The sequence below is a fragment of the Opisthorchis viverrini genome (assembly GCF_000715545.1).
Source record: "Opisthorchis viverrini unplaced genomic scaffold opera_v5_526, whole genome shotgun sequence".
NCBI classification, from domain to species: Eukaryota; Metazoa; Platyhelminthes; class Trematoda; order Opisthorchiida; family Opisthorchiidae; genus Opisthorchis; species Opisthorchis viverrini.
This window is the reverse complement of record NW_008752187.1, coordinates 24,383-47,519: the sequence shown is the minus strand read 5'-3', so window position 1 is coordinate 47,519 and position 23,137 is coordinate 24,383. Positions and strand designations below refer to the sequence as shown.

The 23,137-nt window shown below is 45.5% G+C and overlaps 1 protein-coding gene across 1 annotated transcript in view; it reads right to left on the bottom strand.

Moving 5' to 3' along the window:
* T265_11579 (hypothetical protein) overlaps positions 1 to 21,636 on the bottom strand; it is a gene marked incomplete at both ends in the record, with an annotated part of 32,965 nt that extends 11,329 nt beyond the window's left edge. Inside the window, 6 exons of the mRNA XM_009178266.1 lie at positions 4,241 to 4,373; positions 6,189 to 6,268; positions 14,320 to 14,634; positions 15,527 to 15,802; positions 19,193 to 19,719; positions 21,503 to 21,636. Coding sequence (XP_009176530.1) covers positions 4,241 to 4,373; positions 6,189 to 6,268; positions 14,320 to 14,634; positions 15,527 to 15,802; positions 19,193 to 19,450 — 1,062 coding nt within the window. The remainder of the gene's footprint in view (positions 1 to 4,240; positions 4,374 to 6,188; positions 6,269 to 14,319; positions 14,635 to 15,526; positions 15,803 to 19,192; positions 19,720 to 21,502) is intronic.
* Between the last annotated feature and the right edge of the window lie 1,501 nt (positions 21,637 to 23,137).

Sequence of the window (23,137 nt, the reverse complement as noted above, 5' to 3'; positions counted from 1 at the left end):
TCGGGGACGCCAGTTAGATCCTCTGGGGAGAGTTCTAAGAAAACCGGAGGGTGAAGGTAAAATCTACCTAACAAAAAGAGGTGCAACTGACTCACATAATCATATAACAAGTAACTAAATCTGTATTTGAAGGTCAGGCTTCTCCATCAGGTGTTACAAAATCCTCCACGTTTCAAACAGGTGGCGAGCAGGTGGATGAAGTATGGAAAAATGATGTGAAAGGAGCTATGATAGTGGTATTCAAAGCTGTCTCTCCGACTTCTATTCGATCGCTGGATATCGTCGAGATCGCCAGTCCTGACTGATGCCAGAAAATCCACACTAGCGGACAACAAGTACGATGGCGCACGCGAATCTCTCCAGCGTAAAAGAGTGAAGAGCCTAAGACCGAGAGCTCTGGTGCATATTGAAAGTTCGGGAGATGGATAAAGCTTTTGCTACCGGAAACAGCCATGCCCTGTTACGACCGACGGGCCCAAGGACAATGACGATCTGTAAAACGATGGCTCATCAATTCAGTAGCAAAAATATCGACTAGAAAGATGGGCCAAGCAATTCGAAGAACGGTTTAGCTGCAATCCTGTAACATAGCCACTGGAGATAATGAATACGGGCGAATGGAGTACAAATCTTAATCGGCTGTCGGAAGAAATAAAGTCAGAAATATCGGTACTGAAACGTGAGAAGGCACCACGGATGGTCTGAATACGGGCGAATGGAGTACAAATCTTAATCGGCTGTCGGAAGAAATAAAGTCAGAAATATCGGTACTGAAACGTGAGAAGGCACCAGAAGCGGATGGTCTGCATCCAGGCCTCTTAAAAGAATGCGGAGAATCCATGGTGACTTATTTAACAAAGCTCATTGGTGCGATATGGAGCATAGAGAAAGTGTCTGCAGAATGGGACACGTCGACGATCATTTAAAAGGGGTGCGAGGACACTATAATGGAGAAAACATCAAATAATCGAAATAATTCTACTTCAGTTTTTGGCCATCGATGTCTGTCGGGAAAGAGCAGCGGGAAGCCAAGCAAGACTTGGAAATGAAGAATGAAAGCTACTACCAGCAAACCCAGCTGTATTGGACATTGCCGTCTCTCAAGCGCCTTGTATTACATTTGTCGGAGTTATTCTTCCTCACCAGGCACTGCCCGGTCTGTGTCATAATGATGGCAGCCGCTCTCTCAGCCAACTAAGAGCCAGTGCACGAGGAAGCCTGACTGACTGCCAGCGTACTACGAAAAATACCTACTTGATGGAGAGCACCGTAATCTACAGTGGGTAGTCTCAGACAGGGAGCGAGACGGACCAAGTGGTTACAGCCGAATTTACTCTTCCTCACCAGGCACTGCCCGGTCTGTGTCATAATGATGGCAGCCGCTCTCTCAGCCAACTAAGAGCCAGTGCACGAGGAAGCCTGACTGACTGCCAGCGTACTACGAAAAATACCTACTTGATGGAGAGCACCGTAATCTACAGTGGGTAGTCTCAGACAGGGAGCGAGACGGACCAAGTGGTTACAGCGCGAATTTACTGACCAAAAGGTCCGTGGTTCGAACCCGACCTCTGTCTCTCGACTTCCCCTGTCCAGGCTTGGGCGACCTGGCAGTATCCCAGCCCTCGTGCCTCCTTTGTGTGGTATGGCAGCTAGGCACCGAAACGATGCTACAACTGAAGGATTTTTTTACTCTCAGACAGACTCTGAGCAGTTGATCCACAGCTGTTTGTCAGCGATTGCTGCCGGATGTAGTTTATCAAGAGGACGAGAGCGATGTGAGAGTACCAGGACAAAATAAGGGCGATAATGTGGTCATGTCAGTAGACAAAAGATTACAATCATATGTGGAGAAAGAGTGATTATGACACGGGTGACAATCGATTGATGTATTGGACCATGCTGTTGTTTGGGATATTTCCAACACGCGTTGTTGACGCACTGGTCAAAAGAGTATGACCTGGTGTCACACCAATGGTGAGAAGATGAATCTCGTATCGGGTCGTACTTACTGCCACTCGCTAGCTGTGCTGACAAATCCCTGTCTTATCGTTCAACTCTATTGCCCTTTCGGTGCATAACTGCCATGTAACAAGAAGAGACCGCGAGATGCTGTCAGGTTGTCCGAGCCTCAACAGGAGCAGCTAAGACGCCGGGGTTGGACTCGAACCACGGTCCATCAATTCAGCAGGTTCGCAACTTAACCTCTGAACATTAACCTGATCAAGACATCCAATCACAGTGAATTGCCCTTCGAAGAAAGAGATAAGGATTTGTCCTGGCTTCCTTCGTAATCTTGAGTCACCTTCGGAGAGGTCACCGTACACAACAGAACCCTCGAGCGAGAAACTGAACACGGACAACCAATACTGTCTCAGTAAACTCTGACGAACACAAAACTCCACGGCCTGTGGTGGCTATTTCTCAGTAGATAACAGGCCATCATCTGATAAGGTTTTAATGTATTGGACCAACCAATGTATTGGACAATGGGCTTCACTCGAAAGAGTTCATAACATGTCCAGGAGAGACGAAACAATTCTGGCTCCACCTCGGTCCGAAGCCAAACGTAACTTCAACTTGCTCCGTTTTGCTGAAATTTGCTAGCCAAAACCGAACACTAATCAGCACGCGTATTAAATAACACCAAGCATCTGATCCACTACGTGCAATGTGACAACAGGAGTGATGACGACCTTCAAGATACGTCATGTTAGCTTGCACATAAGGGTTATAAGTCTTTCAATTCGTGGTCGCAGCAGTTCGTCTGCTCCATTGAGAAATACCAACCTACACTTCCCGCCACAGCTGGAGGTGGTTCAGATCATTACTAGATCACATTTAATCCGATAAATGGATTTTTTATTCAAGTCAATACTGCACCAATCGATCCATTGAAACCTTCCACCAATCGACGAAGCTTATTGTCATTGATTGGTCCTCTTGCGCATGGAGTCAGATGGGATTAGCAGTCTTTACGGTGGGTTATCCAAGGGATAAAAACCCAGGTGAACTCTGGGTTCAATCGAACCTGATGAAACAGTTGAGACCTTCTACCGGTTACTTGTACGTTTCCCCCGTTGAAAGTCCTCAACTTCCTACTCTTCAACGAATGCAAACTGACCAGAGTGACGACTCATTGCTGTTGGTTTCACATTCCTGAGTTTCAAATGTAGACGCTGTTGGTTATGTTGGGGCGAGATGGCTCAGTGGTTAGAGCGCAAAGTTACTGACCAGGAAGCCTGTGGTTCGAACCTGACCTCCGCATCTCGACTTCCCCTGTCTAGGCTTGGACAACCTGGCAGTATCCCAGCCTTCGTGGTTCCTTTGGCTGGCATGACAGCTAGACACCGAAAGGATGTTACAGATGAACGATTTTTTGCTTATGTTGTGTACGTCATTGTTTATAAGATGAGCTAATGACCAGGTGTCATCATTTCTAGCTAGCCGTTTCTCAGACTACTCTCACGACTCCCGTCCGTTTAGTGGAGCAATACGGACCGAGTCCCACTAAGTAGTAAATAATATATTGCGTTGAAACCTCGCCGAGAAAATGTCACATCCTATTGAGCGCTGAAATATAGCGTCTTCCATCAATCTTCATTTGCGTGCCTCTAGGTCTGGTTAATCAAGATAACCATCTCGAAGGCCAAAACCAATGGAGTTAGTACTTTCCCACCAAGCAGTGAGTAGTTACCAGCTACTGTGAGTAGTACTCAAAACTACCACAACGATCCACAAAACTCGTAGTTGCTCGCTCTTTTTCGACCACTGATCACAATCAAGAAACAGCTAAGTTTTGGCTTCCTATTCTCTGATGCATCTGTGTGTAGAAATGGAGTTATACGTCTGACAGGATGGGATAAATCCGAAGAATTTGGTAGCCTCATAGTGATGAATCGAACTGTCTGATAAAGTTGAGATAATCCAGAGAGCTTTGGAGACTACTCAGTTCGACAGAGCTCGAGAGAGATATGCGGTCAAGGCGCAAAATTACTGCCCGGAAGGCCCGCGGTTCAAACCCAACCTCAACATCTCGACTATTTCGGTGATGATATTACTTGGTGGTACCATAGTCCTCGTGGTTTCTTTGAGTGGCATGGCAGCTAGACTCCATAAGATTGTTACAGCTGATCGACTAGCATATCTTATTGAGTCTGGCAAACGCGTGAATGGCTGGAACTTGTTCCCAATCAGAGTAAACAGACATCTGGTGGTTGAGTTCTTGGAAGCCAGCTCTTACCTCGAGTTGCTTGATCAGTTCTTGGAGTGAGTGTATTCGCTGTTTCAGCACGTCAATCTTGGGCTCAACTGTCTTGCTACTTCCCAGGGCGGGGTTGTTTCGGTAGGCATCCATCAGGCGTTGCGTCCCTTGACTGAAATTTAAAGAAATAGATAAAATAGTTCACTGTGTTACCTACTAATTGTTTACCTTACCAAATGAGCAACAGCTAGGTCAGAACTTATGCAGAGGTAACCACGGGAACACAGACATAAACTGAGCGCTTCAAACCACTATAACTGAGCCCATTATTCAGGTACTGAAAAGAGTAAATGGCTGAAGAACGGACTACAATTTGACTAGAAATCTTTGGAAGGTATAAACGACTATTGGCAGGCGTGACTATGTCAGCAGTTCATGTAGGATGTCCAGTTCTGCGTACAAGGATAGGCAATCAAAAAGCCGGATGGGAAATATGTAGCGGGAGGATGGCTCAGTGGTTAGAGCATGAATTTACTAACCAGAGAATCCGTGGTTCGAATCTGACCTCTGCTTCTCAACTTCCTCTGTCTGGTAGTATCCCAGCCCTCGGGTCATGTCTCTGTGGGAGGAATCAACGCATACTGGTCCTCCATGGCTGGTGTTCTGACAACTCACCCAACCACCCATTGATGACGTCTCGCCGCGTGGTGACGAAACGCTTGCAAGCTAATCGTAAAGCTCGGCGAACAGACTAACCAGCGCTTGATCAACAGCCCACAAACGATCAACCTGTCATTTGAGTTTTTGCAGACGTTACCAAATAAACTGTACACAGGAGACGGACGGACCCTCCAGCTCGGTTACTAAGAATACCGAACCTAATACAACCCCTCTCAGCAGTCACTGAATCACTGAAGTTGAGCTATCCGAAGCGACAGTAGAGTCTTAAATTCTCAAATTCTTATTTCCAACATGCAAGCGAGTTCAATGCGCAAACAAGGTCGGTTTGCTTTCTAGCTTGCTTCAGAGTGCGAACACCAAAGAAATGCTAAACATTAGTATCGAAGCGTCTGTCGCTGTTTACGTCGACCAGCGCGTAGATGTCAATGCAAGACTAATAGGGACACTAGCTATATTGGATGGGTCCATAAAGAGAGCACCATTGAATGATTAGGAGAATAAAGGAAAACCTAGGCGAGAGGATGATGATGGTGACCATTAGAAAACGAGCACAAGACAGCTGTGCTCGACAGGGATTGCGAACACACACTCCGCAGAACACCAAACGTGGACAACTGTGGTGCTGGATATCCTCCCATAAAAAACCAGGGTGTAAATGACTCAAAAGACCGATAAATCAAACGTCAATCGATTGGTCGTAAACCAAAGAGTGATATACAGAAAATGCCTAGGAGGACCATCAAACTATATCCTCAGTTTCAGAGAGGATTAAAGCTATTCTCCTGGTCGCATCACTGTCTCTGCATTTAGTTTCAACTATTGATCTAATCTGACGATGGGTACGGACAACATATGGAAGATCGTTTAGCATTAACACTATTTCGGTGTCTAACTGTCATGCCATCCAAAGGAAGCATGAGGGCTGGGATACTGCCAGGTTGCCCAAGCCTAGACAGGGGAAGTCGAGAAGCAGAGGTCGGGTTCGAACCACAGACCTTCCGGTCAGTAAATCCGCGCTCTAGCCATTTGAGCCATCTTGTCCCTATGGAAGACAGCAACATCAGTCGAACCCTTATTTGTGCTTTCTTGTGACCACGCGCACCTGTGTACCAGGTTAGCCTGGTACGGGACGTTTTGTCCAGACTCCTCGATCCAAAGGATACGTGAAGTCACAGGGTGAATTTTTTCGACGAGCCTCCATATAGGGGTTGGTTACTGTACCCGTCTGACCATCACACAAAAGTGAAGAGAAAACTGAAAACCAATCAAGTCTTGACAGGCACCATGTTAGCGGTGCTAAACTTACATCTCCGCGTTTGCCTTTTGTACACAATCGGCCAGATCCCTGAGCCGTTCCGTTAGTTGAAGCACCGTCAAGTCACTTTCCTAGCAAAAAGGAACCGATCAATAAGGCAGATCAGGTGCGAGGAACAAACAAGTAGCAGTGAGGAAAAAGTCAAATGGTTACACTCTACAAAAGTAGAAAAGGCTTGGGAGCAGGTGAGCAGTCATTATTTTAGGAGTTTGAGATAACCAAGGGGGATTTGCCGTAGTCCGTTCGATTTTGAATAGCTGTACTTGTTAGCTGACCAATTTCGACGTGAGGGCTGTACTGGTCTACATCAAAGCCTTGAAAATTACAGAATAGGTGAAAATCTGGAAGAATGTGTTCAACCTACTTTGACGAGTAATCTGCAAAATCCCTATGTGTTATTCGTTGTCCACTGAGGTTCCTAAACTAGCTGGCATAGCATTTACCGAAAACATACGTCCAGCTATGCAATTTACGACGACAAGTTCCTATGACAAAGGAGGCGGTTTCATGACGTGCCATACGAACAACAGTTGGAGGCCAAGTTCGCACGAATTGTGACCCAAATCTAGTGCACGGTGAAGACCGAATCACTTCACATAGCGCTGACGGTGCCGATCTCGGAGGTTCTATATTCGCTGATCATTCCCACAATTTTTATAGTCTTCAAAAACCACAGTGGAGTACCTGTTTAAAAAATTTTCGCCCTATTAGTCACCGATAATTGTCCTCTGATTTCCAGTGGTTCAATTGTATCCAACGTTCTGGAATCTTCCTCGTCGTCCAGAAGAACTGTTTTGAGTGTCAGTTTGAGTGCCTACATTTCAGCAGTGATTCGGCTTAACTGATGAGACAAGTTTTGCTTGGCATCATACAGTGTGTACACAGTGAAGTGTGGTGTCCAAAATTGATCAACGGCACCGGAAGCCGTTTGTGCAGTCAACTAATTCAAGGACATTCTGAAGACGTTGTTCGTCGGGCCCAGAACGAGAACAAAGAAGTTCATCAAGGACCAGTATCCTACCAAACACTTTTTCAGTCTTAATACTGATATAGAACCGTTGTGGCGTGCTGAGAACATCAGTGCGTGTAATATCGAACTTGCTGACATTCGTCGTTGGGGCTACAAGGTTTATTTCGGGCCAAACCATTTCACAATCAACCCCCTGCGTCGACTGCTGACTGACCCGGACTACTAGCGTCTCCCCACCAACCCTTGTCGTCATAACACTGTTCTGAAAAATCTATCCAGGTTTGGTAATTTCAAACCCTTCGAGACATGGACTTCTGAAAGGGTAAGTCTCCTACCTCGAACACGCAAATACTGCATCCTAGCTTAGTTGTGTCCCTTTGAAGACCTTGATTTCACCCTAACCAGTGAAACTGCCACTAGGTTTGAAGATACAGACCTTTCATCTGTCTATTTTATCCGGCTTAAGTAGTAAGTCCGGATGAATCACATTTTCCCGTTGGAAATTTTAAAATGCTCAGGTCGCTGAGTCTACTGACATCACAACAGACGTCTATCCATCTACCTAAATTTCCAAGCCCTGCAGCGTGCATCTTCACATTTCGCCATCTCGGTGTGGGATTCAAATCGTTGCTTGTTACTTCCTTCCCGCAAAAGTCCGTCTTTAAAAGCCTCCATCGTCCCAAACCCCCATAACTTGTGAGTCTTCAAAAACGGAGTTACTGCTGATATTCCCAATAAACGACGAAACACCTTTACACCTGCTTTATTGGTTCTACAGAGGACCATTCTGTGCACTGTTGCAAAGTACAACGATGAACATGAAGAACTAAGGTAAAGCCAGTGTTATAATTCCAGAAACAAAATCCGTGTGAGGTACGGTGGGGTAAAAACTTCCGAAAGCGAGCCGACTCATCAGTGAACCAACAGTATTCAAATCAGCTGATATCCGAATCAAGTGTGTTGGACTGTACGATCATGGTTTGGCACCGACCGATGTTTGTTTTGTATTGGTTCAGTCAATACACGTACGAGGCGAAACACACGGTGAAGTCTCACCGTCTCAGTCTGTCAAGTTTCGACAGCCCGTTCGGTATATCGACCTGAATGTGTCAGCAACATGTGCGATCGATCGACCGGATGACAACAAACGGTACACAACACATTCGCTGTTCATTTACAGTTATACCGAGGGTAACAACTGTTACATCGTGTTGGAGATGTGAAACGGCCTGTCTCTTAACCTCAGGATGACCATCAGGATGTGAGTCACACGAGATGTCTCGCGTGCTAGAGTTGGAAAAGTAATGCGAGATATAAAAAAAGCATTAGGACTGCTCCAACACCTTTCGAGAAAAATCGAATATGGGTGACGAACGCAGCAAGACTGAGAACTCTAAGTAATTGATTGCTAACCATATGAGTTGTTCACCCAAGGTGTAAAGTCCGCGGCGCGATGGGAGTCAATTAGCTCTGGTTCGTTTTTCGCTCATATTGGGATGCCTTCATCTGAACGTTTTCACAATAGCGCTATCGCAGTCATGTGAATCAGAAATCGTACAGTGAGGCGCAGCCAACAGAAAACGGATATTGTATGCGATAGTAATTCAACCCTAAGCAACAACGACATGTGGAGTTGGTTCTACATAACTCCTATCACACAGTACTCTATTTGGTGTTGTGTGTAAGCGTCAGTTGAACTCATAGCTGGTGTTGAGAATTTCGTCAACCTTACATTTTCCCACCCAAGTGGTTTCTTCAGCCTACGCTTGTTTCCCAACACGAACTTCAATACCGGTTCCTAACACACAGCCACATATTCAGGTCATCAAGATTTGAACAGGACTTGACCATAGTGCTAGCTAGATGTCGTTTGGTGTGATCGCCGTGCAAAAGAATCACTGCGACTTCACTTTCTATCCCGATTTCAGAATTCATTGGATGAGTGGCTTCATATTGTTGATCCGCAAGGTGTCGAATGACTTCTGGATCAACATCGCACTTATTCAAGTGAGCACCTGAAACTTGTTCGTCCCCTGAGTATACGATCGTCAGTCCTACTTCCGGCGAGTAGATGCAACGCATACATGAGGGCCAACATACTGTCAGTCGACTCTTAAAAATCGGGCAGCGAGACCACGTGTAGGAACTCCTGGATCTCCTACCTTGAACTCAGTTCCACAAATCCTCCTAAATCTCGGATGAATATAAGGCCACCGAACAAAAATAGACTATTCGTAATGCACTACTCATAAGGTTGCTGAAAATTCTCCGATAAAAATTCTCCGCTAAAAAATCGACTAGTTGAAGAATTAGCGTGACGACAACTTGTCATTTCAATAAATTGGCAACAATCATTGTTTGCATCGATCGACTTCAATAAATTAGTAGTGATAATTGCTCTCATCGGTCATTCAGCCACAAGTCTCCATCTTAGACGACCTCAAACAACTTGCCTAATTTATTCAATAACCCATAAAATTGATTGACCAGTTAGACCAAAGAAACAATCTCACAGATTGCTTGGTCAAAACCTGAAACAAAAAGTATGACACTAACCCTAGGTCTTTCTGAGAAAAAGCAACAAACGAGAGAAAACATGTTTCCCGGTTGAGAAAAAAAGCACTCTAACAACACGGTTCAGGTTTATCGTGTTAACCAAAGCGGAACAAAGACCAATCCGTAGATAACCGGAAAGATTTCGTAGTTTCGAAGTTGAAACTTCAAAGATAGAAATCTTGGCGAATCATAGACTCTACTGCATGAGAATCACCTAAGAAGGCAACAAAGAATTCCCAAAATGCAACAAGAAATGTCCCACAAGGAATGTTTTACTTGCTCTCTCCCTCAAAAGGAGAGATTTCCATTCCTTGTCCAAAGTCACAAACTCAGATAGTGACTACGTGGGAGGTAACCCTGTTCCCTTTCCATAACTGTCAAAGTAAAACTGCGGAAAACCACGGAGCAAAGTGAAACTAAGTGGACTAATTAACTTATCTGTGAATGCTGACCAAGGGGAAACTGCCACGGCTGTTTTTCGATCGATCACAGATCCGGTTGATATTCGATGCACAACAAACGCCCACTAGGCTTGTTGGGTAAAACTACAGAGTAGCTCACCTGGCTCAAACAATAAATGAATTGGTGGCAACAGTGGCTATTTTTCATACTGTCCTCATACTGTCACCGTCCAGTTACTCGCATCTTCGGAGGCGAGATTGCTCAATGGTTAGAGCACGAATTTACCAGCTGGAAGGTCCATGGTTCAAAACCGACATCTGCATCTGTCTCTAGACTTCCCCGTATAGGCTTGGGCAACCTGGCAGTATCCCAGCCCTCGTGCATCCTTTTGGTGGCATGGCAGTTGGGCAGCAAGAGGGTGCTATAGCTGAATGATTTTTTCTTATTTACTTGTATCTTCGAAAGTGTCTTTAGCTTCTGACACAAGCTTGTCTGGGTCTAGAACCGAGGGTAACTTTCACACTATCTGGTGGAATTAAGATGCTCAGTCGCTGCATTCGACAGTCAGCCCTCACGACTGGAAAGCTATAAGCAATCGTACACCACCTGATGAAAATTGTCCGGATTGTGTGTAGTCGTTACAAAAAGGTGGTAGGTCGTCGTACACAGCATCGATCATCTGGATGTGTAAGCCGTGTATGACTTCTGCATATTGTTCCCGCCAGCCGAAGTAACGCATTCGCGAATCATTCCAACAGTCACTGAGATTCAAAAAAAATCACTCACATGTCTGCTGATTCGAGCGCATTTCTAATAGAACTTTCGTTTGTGATGTTCTTCAACCACGTATGCGATGCAGAGGCCTTGCGTTAAGTTGGGTCGGTTTTGAAGATAGAAATATTTCCCCACATATCGCAGACGTACGGTCGCTGTCAGTTGATATTGCAAAATATGACTTTCCGCGACAAACGCGTTGGAATATAAACGTTTATTAGTCCACTGGTTAAAAGATGAACACCTGAGAAAGACTAACTTAGTGGGACTTTCTGAAACCTTACCAGCATGCGATAGCCTCCCAGTAAGCAGTGAAGCAAGCAATACAAGATGATAGCGCACTCAGTTCATTTGTTGATACAAATCTAAGTTAACAAATAGGACGCTCGATTCACTGCTCAGGGGTCACGCTTCATCATTATCATCATGAACAGTACATCAGTGTTCAACAATGATGCTTCGCTGTCGTCCAACCATGATTAATTTGAGTCTTATTGTGAAGAAAAGGATAAAAGTGAACAAGGAAGGGACTTAAGACTAGTTTATTATAATCATTCTGAGGTACCTACACCTCCAGACACTCTTTCTGGATAGAAACGGACAACAAGAACGCCACTGACATGGAGTTGCAGCGTCTCCAGCCAGGCGCAGTGGGGATCACGCGGTCCCCATCCTGAAAGGCGAGTAGCACCGACAGCACCCAAGCGTTTCGTGATCTCCTTTATGCACCTTTGCGGTTGGCAACCTCTCTGCTTGCGCCACTCTGAATTGGGCACAGAAAACAAAACTCTCCGCGGCAAACGATTGTTCGGCATACGCAACAAATGGCCCAACAAATGCATCTTCTGGTGCTGGACACATTCTTCAGTGGAAGTTCTCGTTGTACAACCGAACACTCGCTTTCTAACTGTCTCGTTACGCATACGCCAACACCAATCCACACAAGCAATGGTGCTGAGATAACGATTGTCGAACACATGAAGATGTCTCAGTTTGGCTGCTCGATCAAGCCCAGTTTCACAGCCATACAACAAAACAGTCCACACTGCGGCCTTGAGACTCGGAGACATACCACTTTAACGCCATAGGTGTCTCAAATTAGCAGACTCGTGCACTGACCCCATCCGAAACAGTACACTAGGAACTAATACAACTTCCAAGGTAAGCAAAACGTTCCGCAGCTTCGAGTGCCTCTCCCTGGATTGTAAGTGGCGTGTTCAATGACTGCATGTCCACGAACATGATCTTACACTTACTGGTGCAAAGTGCATACCAAAGGACGGAATGACTTTCGTCAATTCATCCAAAAACACCTGAGGCTTCTTCTTTTGAAAATGGGTATTATCACAGACTCTCTCCACTTGTCTGGGACAGTCTACTCTACCCAAATGCACGCAAACAGATCAGACAAGCGCTCACTGAGGATCCCACACCATCTCTGAACAATGACGGTTGGAGGTCATCCGGACTAGAAGCTCAGTGGTGCTTGAGGGAACATACGCGATCATAAGCCTGCGAGACCAAAGGGGGTTACAAATTCACTGTGCAGGGTTCTACATCGACTATGGGCTCCATAAGGGTGGTAGTTGGTGGCCACGGTAGCTGTTGTTCGATGTATTCGACCCACCGGTCGAGGCGTTCTTCTTTATTCACTCCATTCCGATCCTTGATGGTTTCCCTCAAAGGATGTTTTCGGAGGCCGCGGATCAACTGAAATAACATTCGGTGATTACCGGCTTTCTGGGCCTCTTCTATTTCCTTGGCTTCCCGTGACCAGCAGATTTCACGGTCACGTCGCATGTTTACACACACCTTGATCCGTGTACAGATAAGTTTCAAGGTTCAGAAGGGTACAAAACCAGCTCTGACGCTATTTCTCCTTACCTGAATTAGCAGTTTGACAGTAGGAGTTTTGCTCACACATCAAGGCAATGTGACATAGCTTGATGTCTAAACACAGGCCACTCCAACGGCAGGTGAAACGGTCGATATCTCATTTGAGCGTACTGCTGATTAACACAGATATGGAGTGATAATACCCGTATATGTCAAAAAGGACTAGTGACCATCTGGGGGAAAAGTTTTCGGTGATTAGGCGCATTTATATTCTAGCACCACTGCTAAAGCATGGCCGAAACAAGTGCGAAACAACCGCGGTATCAATTTTCTTGGAGCTGTTGCAAAGATACTTGCACGTCTCTTGCCATATCACCAAGGCCGAATTTGTGCATACCCGTCCAATTGAGTGAGTATCGCATCGAGTACCAACAGCCGAAAGAGCCAGCTCCATTGACTTTCGTGCTGCTTTCGATCCGCCAGACGGGAAATTCACCATGAAAAATCAAGCAATTTAACCGAATACCATTAAAACTCTTCCGAACTAGATCGCACGCCTCCCTATCTACACCGGCAACCGCCGGCGTACGACAAGGCTATCTTCAATCAAGCACGTGATTGACCGGATTGTGCGGAAATCGTTGCTGAACTATCCAGGTCTAAGACCAAGGATATGCCGATGACATTGTGGTTCTAGGCAGTAGTGCTAGTGTCATCCAACGTCTACTGAACCGCACTGCCCAACGTGCTGCCAAGCTAGGACTGGAAAATACTGCTACGAATTGCATGTCCACCTCATGAAACCGTTGAGCCAAGAGCAGACACCATAATAAAGGTGTTCATGTTAATGACGCAGAGTCGTCAGTCGACTATCACCGCAAACAGCTGAAGTCCTCAGGGATGTTGATATCCTATCCGGTCAACCCAGCGTTTTCTGGCCTGTGTTGGCCAATAATTTAGCTTAGGATAGTCCCATAATACCAGTCACCGGAATGTGTTACAGATCCAATGTGGATAGTAACGTAAACGAACTGAAAAGCGGAATGAGGCGACGCAGGACAACCTAATACTTGTAGTGTTACCAATAAGTACTGCTGTCTGCATTGCTATAGTGGAACACGTCTTCGCCGCTGTATTTCAACCGAAAATGGGGAGGTGGCAAGGGAAGCAACTCCTCGCACGAGCACGACTGTTACAGATCTCTAATATATGAATAACCAGTACAGATGAAGCGATACGATACTTATAATTCACCCTGTCCAATAATGAAACGTCCAGGCCTACGAGACATTTCGTTATACCAAACCTTATCTCGTGGGTGGCGGAGCACTGTGTCTAAATTGTGGAATCGTATGGAACAAAACGAAGAAGAAGTCCGAGCCGAAATAGTGAAACACCTAATTTCTCGACCCATGTGACTGAGACAGCTTTGACTGAACTTCTCTCTCATTGTCGCCTCCTTTACCTCCATTGCCTTAAATTTATCTCAAATTGCCCAGCTAAGCGAACAAACCAACGACCAAGTTGAGACAGTTTATGATGAGTAAGAGGAATAATAGTTGAACCAAAAAATCTAACACTTACTTTGACACCTCGGGTGCTGATGTCGCAGACGAACGGAGTCTTAAGGTTGGCATACTCCTCTTTTGCTCCTTTCCCCAACTTCAATCCTCCGAGCATCCCACCAGAACCACCACCGGCTGTGGAGCCAGTGGAGTTAATTCCCGAAGCGGAAAGCTGAGAGCATGACTGTGATGGATCGATGCCAAGCAGGTAGGCGCCCATTGATTGTATGGGACCGTCAAACAGAGCAGGCTGACAACGCGCCAAGTCTAGGAAGGGTAAATCGACGGGCGGAATCTCTCCACTTTTGTATCGTCTAATCAAAACTTCGTTGTCCTGTTGGATGGACAATGGAGAAAATTGTGCAGTAAATGCGACCTATTCACGCCATCGGCAAACAGGGAAAGGCGCGTGAAAGAAAAGACAAAACTATGCAAGGGGGCGGACTAAAAAGAAAGCCTTAGCCGCTATTACACCAACTACCTACTACGTAGCCTCAACAGATGAAATTACGAAACCCAAGTTGTTGATCTAGAAACCTGGCCGCTGCGCGCCGGATCACCGGATCAGCAATTCTGAAGTACGTCGAATGGTATTCGGGAGAAATAACTCACCCTCGATAGATGAACTGATCACACTGCACAGGTTGGGCTGGCTTGGCCACGTGCTGCATATGCCAGTCGACCGACTTCCTCGAAGGGCTCTTTTCGCAAAACCACGTGAAGGGTGAAAGAGAGCCAGAGGTGGTCAAACAATGACTTGGCAGCGAAGTATAAAAGCCATTACCAGCAAACTCAGCTGCGCTGGTAATTGCCGTCTTCCTGGATGGGGACCCCGAGGCGGGCCACATCAATGGCTAGAGACATTGTCAGACATGGCCCAGTCGCGCCCTCAATGACGCTCATGCATCAAAGCTATTGCCTTCAATGCATAGCTCCTTTTCAACCCCCCCCCACTTGACAGCCCACTGACAGTGCTGGATGTATGCACCAATTTATCAGCTCCCGCCTGCAATGCGCAGCTACCTACCCCTCCCCCCAAATCACCGGTGAACGAAACTGCGGCAGCTACAACCACTGTACGACGGGTACACGGTTATTACAGCTGAGAATGATGATGATGATGATGTTGATCTAATACTTTGTTCTAAGGGTCTGTCGTGATGTGCGAATCAGACGTATAGGAAACTAAAATATCAGATGAGAGCAAGATACAAATCCAAACTGACCTTAAGTGGATCCATCACTTGAATGGCTTCACGAGCCATGCGATTCGCTTCCATCAGTTGTTTGGATAAATCATCGCGTATATCGCACATTTTGGTGAGCAATTCTTTGGTCCGGTCTGTACGATCTTGGGCTTTCAGTTGGATGTCTTCCAGGAGCTGAACCACTCCTTTGTTGTAATGCTGACGAAGGTTGGAATTGTATTTGGACAACTCCTCAGCATACTGCCCCTGGACTTGGTCAAACAGCCTACTCTTATCCGTGTAGGCCTTGCGAGCCTGAAAACGTCAACAACAATCGCTTAAAGTAACTGACAAGAGCAAGAAATAAAAGCAAACGTTGGACGGATCGAGTGGTTCATAAAGATTTGCAGGAATAACGAGGTGGTTCACTTTGGAGAATTACAAATGATCTGTATTTTCGGACAAGTGCCTCTAATTGTGCTGTGAAATATCTTAAAACGGGAGAGACTGGATCGCTTAGTGCACACACACACACACACACTGTCTCAGAGGTTACGGAGGTTAACGACAGGAGGTCTCCTCCACTGAAGCGAACTATTAAGAAAACGGAAGAACGCTGCTACGACATACAACGTTGCACATCACTGCATACAGAGATCGGCTTTCACTTGGAGCGCGTTGGATCTCTGACAAAGGAAGCACAAGAACAGTTCTCAGATAACAATCACAGTTCCATCCCAGAGATATGGTAGGAAAGAAGTCTAAAAGAGCGTTTATCATCAGCCGAGGTAGGATTCTCAAAAGGGACCAGTTACTTCCCTGTTCAATATCTCTTTGAGGGAAGACTTTCGATCGATTTGGAAAGTTTTCACTCAAATCGATTCTGAGTGGTATTTCCTTCAAGGCGCGTCGAAGTAAAACGTTGGGAAAACTAACGCAAAACACTCGTTTTGTCCAGAATTCCCAGGCCGGATTTTGAAGATCCGCAACAAAGGAGGGCGCACATTGTCGTTGGACGCTTGTTATGAGCGCCCATTGCACTCACGTAATCCACGTTTACGAAGAACCACAGCGATTCAGCCAGATAAACCAATGTGTATCCCTCGTTTTTCGACGAAACAATCCTACCGTTCCGTTGGTCGGACAGCCAGTAAGGTCAAGCATCTCGCTAGAATCGAAAGTCGAAGTGTACTGAATGCATTGCGTACGGATTGGAGAGTTCGTGTGCGAACTGCCAAAGGATTTCAGAGTTGTGCGTAAAAATATAAGTAAGTCTCCAGTTTCCTCAACTCCAACGCCTTGAGGTGGTATGATATGTTTGAAACTCAATAACTTCTAGGAAGACCGGACAGACATTCTGATGGACTAATTGCCACTCTGGTGTGTGCTCCCACAGATAGACAAAGAGTTATTTTGAGCTTATTTAATTGCCTTTTCGGCTGTTGTGCAACAGGATGATTGTAGTCGATTAGAGGAGGATTGAAGTCGTTATCCGGCATCCGCAAACGCACACGAAATAGTTTTCGGAAGATCATTTTCTACTATTTTGTGGCACAAGCAATGTGAACGATTTTGGAGGTATCTCTTCGTCGGCGTACACCCATACGGAAATCCACTTTGCACGAATACACAAGAAAACTGGTACAAATTGGGCAAAAGTTCACCTCGAACAGAACTCCGTTCTTACGCTCCATAGAGACCATTCGACGAAGCATCGATGTTTTATATTCCGTAATCACGGTTCTTACAATGAAGTTGGATATGATAGCTCTTCACATCCTTGTCAAATGACCTAATTCGCTTGAATCAAGGCACACAAAATTACACGTCCCGAAATTGACGACGAATGTGTAGGGATCCTGAGACGTTTTCTTAGGTCACTTAAGCTAACTTGTGCCTGTCGAATGCTCCCAATCATGTCAAGCTACTCGACCACGTAAAGATAATGCTGCTATGTTAAGCAGCAATGCTGTCTTCATGTGAAAACGAAAGCTCCATCATAAAGGGGCATACGCAGATCCACAAACGTGTGATCGTACCTGCCGCCTAACGATAGAAATAAGAAATAGTATGAAATAGAACATCCAGGACTGCTACTCTGTCTTTCCGGTCGAGCTCAGTGGTTAAAGCGCGAATTTACTGATAGGAAGGCTCGTGGTTCTAACCCGACTCCTGCATCTCAACTTCCTCTGTCTTAGCTTGGGCAACCTGGAAATACCCCAGCCCTCGAGATTCCTTCTGGTGGTATGGCAGATAGGCATCAAAAGGGTGTCACAGCTGGACGATTTTTCCCACAAGCCTTACGACGATACTGACTAAATAAAACACTTGTAGAATGATCAGTAGACCTTCACCAAGTCATCTCCTTGTGTACTCATTAAATTACTTGCTCCTGTGGAGCAGCTTAAATGGGTACAAAGATTCTACGAGGATCTGGAGCCGCTCACCTCCAATTACAAACTATCTGAACGTCCGAGCCCCATTTACGATTCTCCGTGATACAAAATTGAATCGTTCAAAGATGAATGTTCAACCTGCTTTTCTGTTTCGCAGTGCTTCTAAGAAACACACTGTCCTCACGATAAATGGACAGCCGTCACTGGTAGAGGTCTACAGCATTAGAAGCTCCCTTCATCATTTGATCTTCCGAATCGTCGTCCTGTCTCATCCGAGATGGGATGAGATGGCTCAAGTGGTTAGAGCGCGAATTCACTGATCGGAAGGACCGTGGTTCGAACCCGACCTCCGCCTCTCGACTTCCTCTGTCTACGGTTGGGTAACCTGGCAGTATCTCATCCCTCGTGCTCTCTTCTGGTGGCATGGCAGTTAGGCACCGAAAGGGTGCTACAGCTGAATTACTATTATCATTATTTATCTCATTCGAGATGGCCCAAGTGGTTGGAGCACGGATTTACTGACCAGAAGGTTCGTGGTTCGAACCGGGCGCCTGCCTCTCGACTTCCCCTGTCTAGGCTTGGGTAACCTGACAGTAGCCCAGCCCTAGTGCAACCTTCGAGTGGCATGGCAGTTAGGCACCGAGAGTGTGCTAAAGCTGAACGATTTCCTCATTCAAGACAGATGAAAAACAGTGGGCACATTGTCTGATAGCCGCATAAAATAAGCTAAACCAAAGGGTGGCCGAAAACCCTAATTTCCAACAAAATAGGAAGGAAATCCAGAGGAAAATTCAAGGAACTAGGTGTAGGCGAAAATGCAAAACCACAATTGGGTCATATTGTCCTTTTTCTGTTGCTCGAGTGAGACTATCGGGTCAACTGAAGGTGTAAGCAGTACCAGACAAGAGTGCAGATCCATACACCATATCCTCGTCTTGTTTGTTGAAAACAGACTGCGTTACATTACACACAGATGGCTGTACTAAACGAGCGGTGTTTTCTAAAAAGAAACCTCTTGATTTTACCCAATATTATGCACGGTAGGAAAAGCATCCCTAGCGACTTTAGAAGCCGTTCAAAGTAACATTCAAATGATTGTATAGTACCTGTTCCTCCCACTAGCAAAAAATTTGAATTTTCTAGAGTTCACTTTTTTCGGAGGAAGGGAGAACACAAACTAGGCAAAGTTGATGGAGAACGCTGTGCTTAGTACCCACTCTCTCTGAAGGATACTCTCTCGGGGGATGATCGGAACTCAAACAGCTTGCCACATTTCCGGTCTAGCCATAGCGTAGCAGCACCAACTCACCTTCAGTTGTTCTGCTCGCGGGAGCTGCATGTCATTGTCAGCTTTAATCGAATTATCAAAGGCCTTCTGCTTCTCCTTATAGGCCAACACATACTTCTGCCACGCTGCGTCCAGCTGTTTTCGACTCTGTTCCAGAGTGCTATTTAGTCTAGAGTGAGCCGAGCGGTGAGTATCAAACAGCTTCCTTTCGTTATCGTATAATTCCTTCAATCCGCCGATCACACAATCCGCCAGGTCTTTCGATCCTTTCTCGTACATTGCGCCAACGTTACCAAAACTCTGAATTATGTTGGCCAGAGATGTGTTGTAGGTGGTTTCCTCTGGAACGGCTTTCTTCTTTGGTACGTAAGAGGTTACGGTTTTCCTGTTTTTATAAAAAAGCAACTGATATTTAAACAAATAATAACATACCGAAGTTTCTTCCCAAAATCATGTTGCAGCTTCTGAACTTCAATTAGTAATCGAAGCAACATGTCCGTGGAAGTGATCTGATCGGATGAATGCCTAAATACCGCATCACACTGATCCTGAGAAGAGAAGGAGGATAAAAGAATGCTCGAGTAGGAGAACGCAAAAGAATAAAACATTTTCAATACTTCCGAAAGTCAAGCCAGTGCTTCTTTAGTATGTCATGAAGTTATCCTCACGAGAAACCTCCTGTGGAGCAACAAGACATCAAAGTCACACCGAATTCGCGGATGGCAAACGTGAATAGCGGCGACAGATCTAAAACAATTCTGCCATTCAGTACAAATCGTGCATCCGTTTTGCAGAGTGGTTTTGTGTACAGAAAGTAAAACTAAACAGGATCATGGTTGCAAAGGTTGAGCACTGATTCAGACAATTTTAAGAACCTGACCCTCAAATAGAGGTACACCGGGTGGCTTTTACCATCAAACATTAATGCTGCCCACATAGAGTCGGATTGCTTGGCATCAGTAGAGTTCATAATACCGCAGCTAAATCAGTATAGCTTCGTCCATAAAAACCTGATTGTTATGTCTGGATATCCATGTCTACGGATCGCTGCCTCAATCTCAGTGAATACGCCAATGGCTGAGAAAGAGAGTAGTCCATATATGGCAGATGACTGTAGAGTAGCTTTTGAAGTGAGCTTAAAATGTGCTTAGTGTCAGCGAACCGAAACCCATGAAGAATAGTTGGGGCATAACCAAGAGTCATACGGATGTCATGCAAATGTCAACATATGGCTTAGCGGAGAGGAATGAAAGCAATAACCATCGGCTGCAACCCCGTTGCTCGAAACTATGCAATGTGCTATTAAAACGGCTAAATATATAGGGTTCTGTCAAGTACTCAAGAGCGAAACCGTATCAAGGACTACTACATATTTTTTATTTCCTTTTTAATGACGAAAAACAGACCAGTACCAGTTTTGCAACTGAACGCTACGAGCTAATCTCCGGAGAATAACTAACCTTCTCGGATATCCTCAGTGGTCGTGAACAACACTAGTCGTGACAGCTCCGGACAGCTGACACAACCCTACACCGACATTAATAACGTGTTTTACCTTATTAACCTCATGAATTTAGTCCACATAAGCGATCACCTCCACAACGACGGCACCGTTATTTCCCACAATAATGATCAGCATAGATTGGCTATTTGGTCTCTCCTTCGGAGGGATAGTGGTGCTATATTTTGGAGATGGAAGTATGAGGTGGAACACACTTGCGTTGTCGATAATTTTTTTAATCACTCACATAGACAGTCACACAGGAAGAGAGGACCCATAGCCGAAAATAATTAGTAAGGATAACAAATGAGGAAAAGACAGGAGGCTTACAACTGTGGGTACAACCCAAACCCAGAAGCTCGCCTGCGTAGCACGGAAACATTCAACCTCCGTTGATTAGCATAACAAACGAGCGATTCTTTATTACGCTCAAAAGAGAGTATTGCATAAAAGGCTGACAAAAAGGTATCAATCGAGTGCAGCGGCTAATGGAAGCTATGGACGTCTATTTTAGCGGTCAATCGGAGATCGGGACCGGTCGTACAAACGAAGGAGACAAAATTCCGATCGGGAACTAGATGGAAAGTTCGTTATATAAACAAGCATCAATATGAATTATTATGCCATCCGTGATATCAATTCGTTTCACTGTTTCCGGTACATTAGGCGAGTACCCTATAGCTACACATGCCATGGCACGAAATTCGACATTACCTCCAACCTGAAAACAGGCTTATCGCTGACCACAGGCAACGCAACGGCATTCGCGTTCTTGGTGACACCCATCCACTTCTTCTCATAACCTGACGCGTTGCAATCGCCAGACTTACCCATAAATCCACACCCCAACTCCCGGGAGCCATTACTGATACGGTTGACGTGTAATAGAAGAGATTTACTGATTTTCACTCGTCAAACAAAGCAGTGGGTGGGAGCCGTGAAAAGAAGTGTCTCAAATAGGCACCTAAAACGAAAGGCGATGTAATGGCAGAGTAAATCTTCAGAACTATTGAAATGGCAAACACCACTGACAATGAATAGATATTTAAAGACGATGCGCATGAAAAAAGAATGTTAGGTTTGTTATGACTCTCAAGCTGACGTGAGGAAAGAGTGGACAAGATAGAAACCTGACAAAAACTTGTCACAATCATCCTGGGGTGCCTACACCTCTAAGTTCTCACTGGGACTATTGTAGAACATGGTGGCCACCGGATATCGATAAGCCATATGTTACACTGTCTCTAGTCACGCGCAGCGAGGGGGGAATAACGGTACTTGGGAGATGCAAACAACATCAAAAGCATCCGAAAGTTTCTTAGACTGCCTCACAGTTTTACCAGGTCCAACAAGCACGTTGCGTCGTTCTGGAAGCCTCGGTGTATTGTTTATGACCGAACAGCCGCAGTTTGCGGCACCGGTAGTAAGGGACCGAGACACCTCAGGTCCTCCATGATAGTTGTATTGAAAGGAATGGTCACAAGTAGGCACCCCAAGGTATGCACTGCGCTGGTGGTTGATCGGATTGCAGTTGATCTGTTCGACGAGACATCGTCAGTGCGCACTGACGTTTGCAAGCCAACTGTCAAGCTTGGCGAAAGGATCAACTGCCATCCGATCAACCACCAGTAAACACACTCGGTTTACCTATATTCCGACAAATATGCACTGCGCTTTTCTCACCTCATTCGAAACACTGTGTTCACGCGTGGACACCGTACCTAGAGATACAGCACCGATCAAGGCGACACGACGTATTGTAATACGGTCAGCCTTGGATGAAAAGGGGGCTCCCAAAGAAGAAACTGTCTCGCCGGACGTATGAATCGCAATGATCTAATCAAACTGAAAAGGATGGCCAAAGATCATTCTGTGGTTTCGGTAGCGTACGGCTACTTTGCAAATATATCAAAGTTTCCCTTCTGAGTGTTATCGATTGTGCATCTGAAACGCACAACGACACTAGTCAAATGAGACAAAATTGAGCGAAATTTCTAGATGTTGTTGAGACAGTTCAGTATCTCTCGTGTAGTGTTATAGGAATCTGGTGGTAAGCACTCTTCAGGTCGACTGTCCTGAATATTTCACAGCTGGAAGTGCGTCCAATCATTCACGCTCTCCCACCTGCCAGTGATGTGAACTGTAGCAGGTGGAACCAATGTACCCATGTCACAATGTTTACAGGTGATGAATTGAACCGAATCGACTCTGACGAAGGGCATGCTTCAACATAGGTGGATCTGTTGATGGGTCGACTGTATCCAATCTCCGTATGCCTTTTGTGACTCACATTATTGGTGGCTAATACCTATGCCATTCACTGGGATGTTATAGGCTCAGTAATACTAACTCTGGCTTCGGTGAGTAAAAAATTCTCACTTCCGGAAATGAAGCATCTGAACCGGTTTGCAGTCTGGTAAATGGTTGACAAACAGTGGTGGTGATCATAATTTTGCTAATATTCT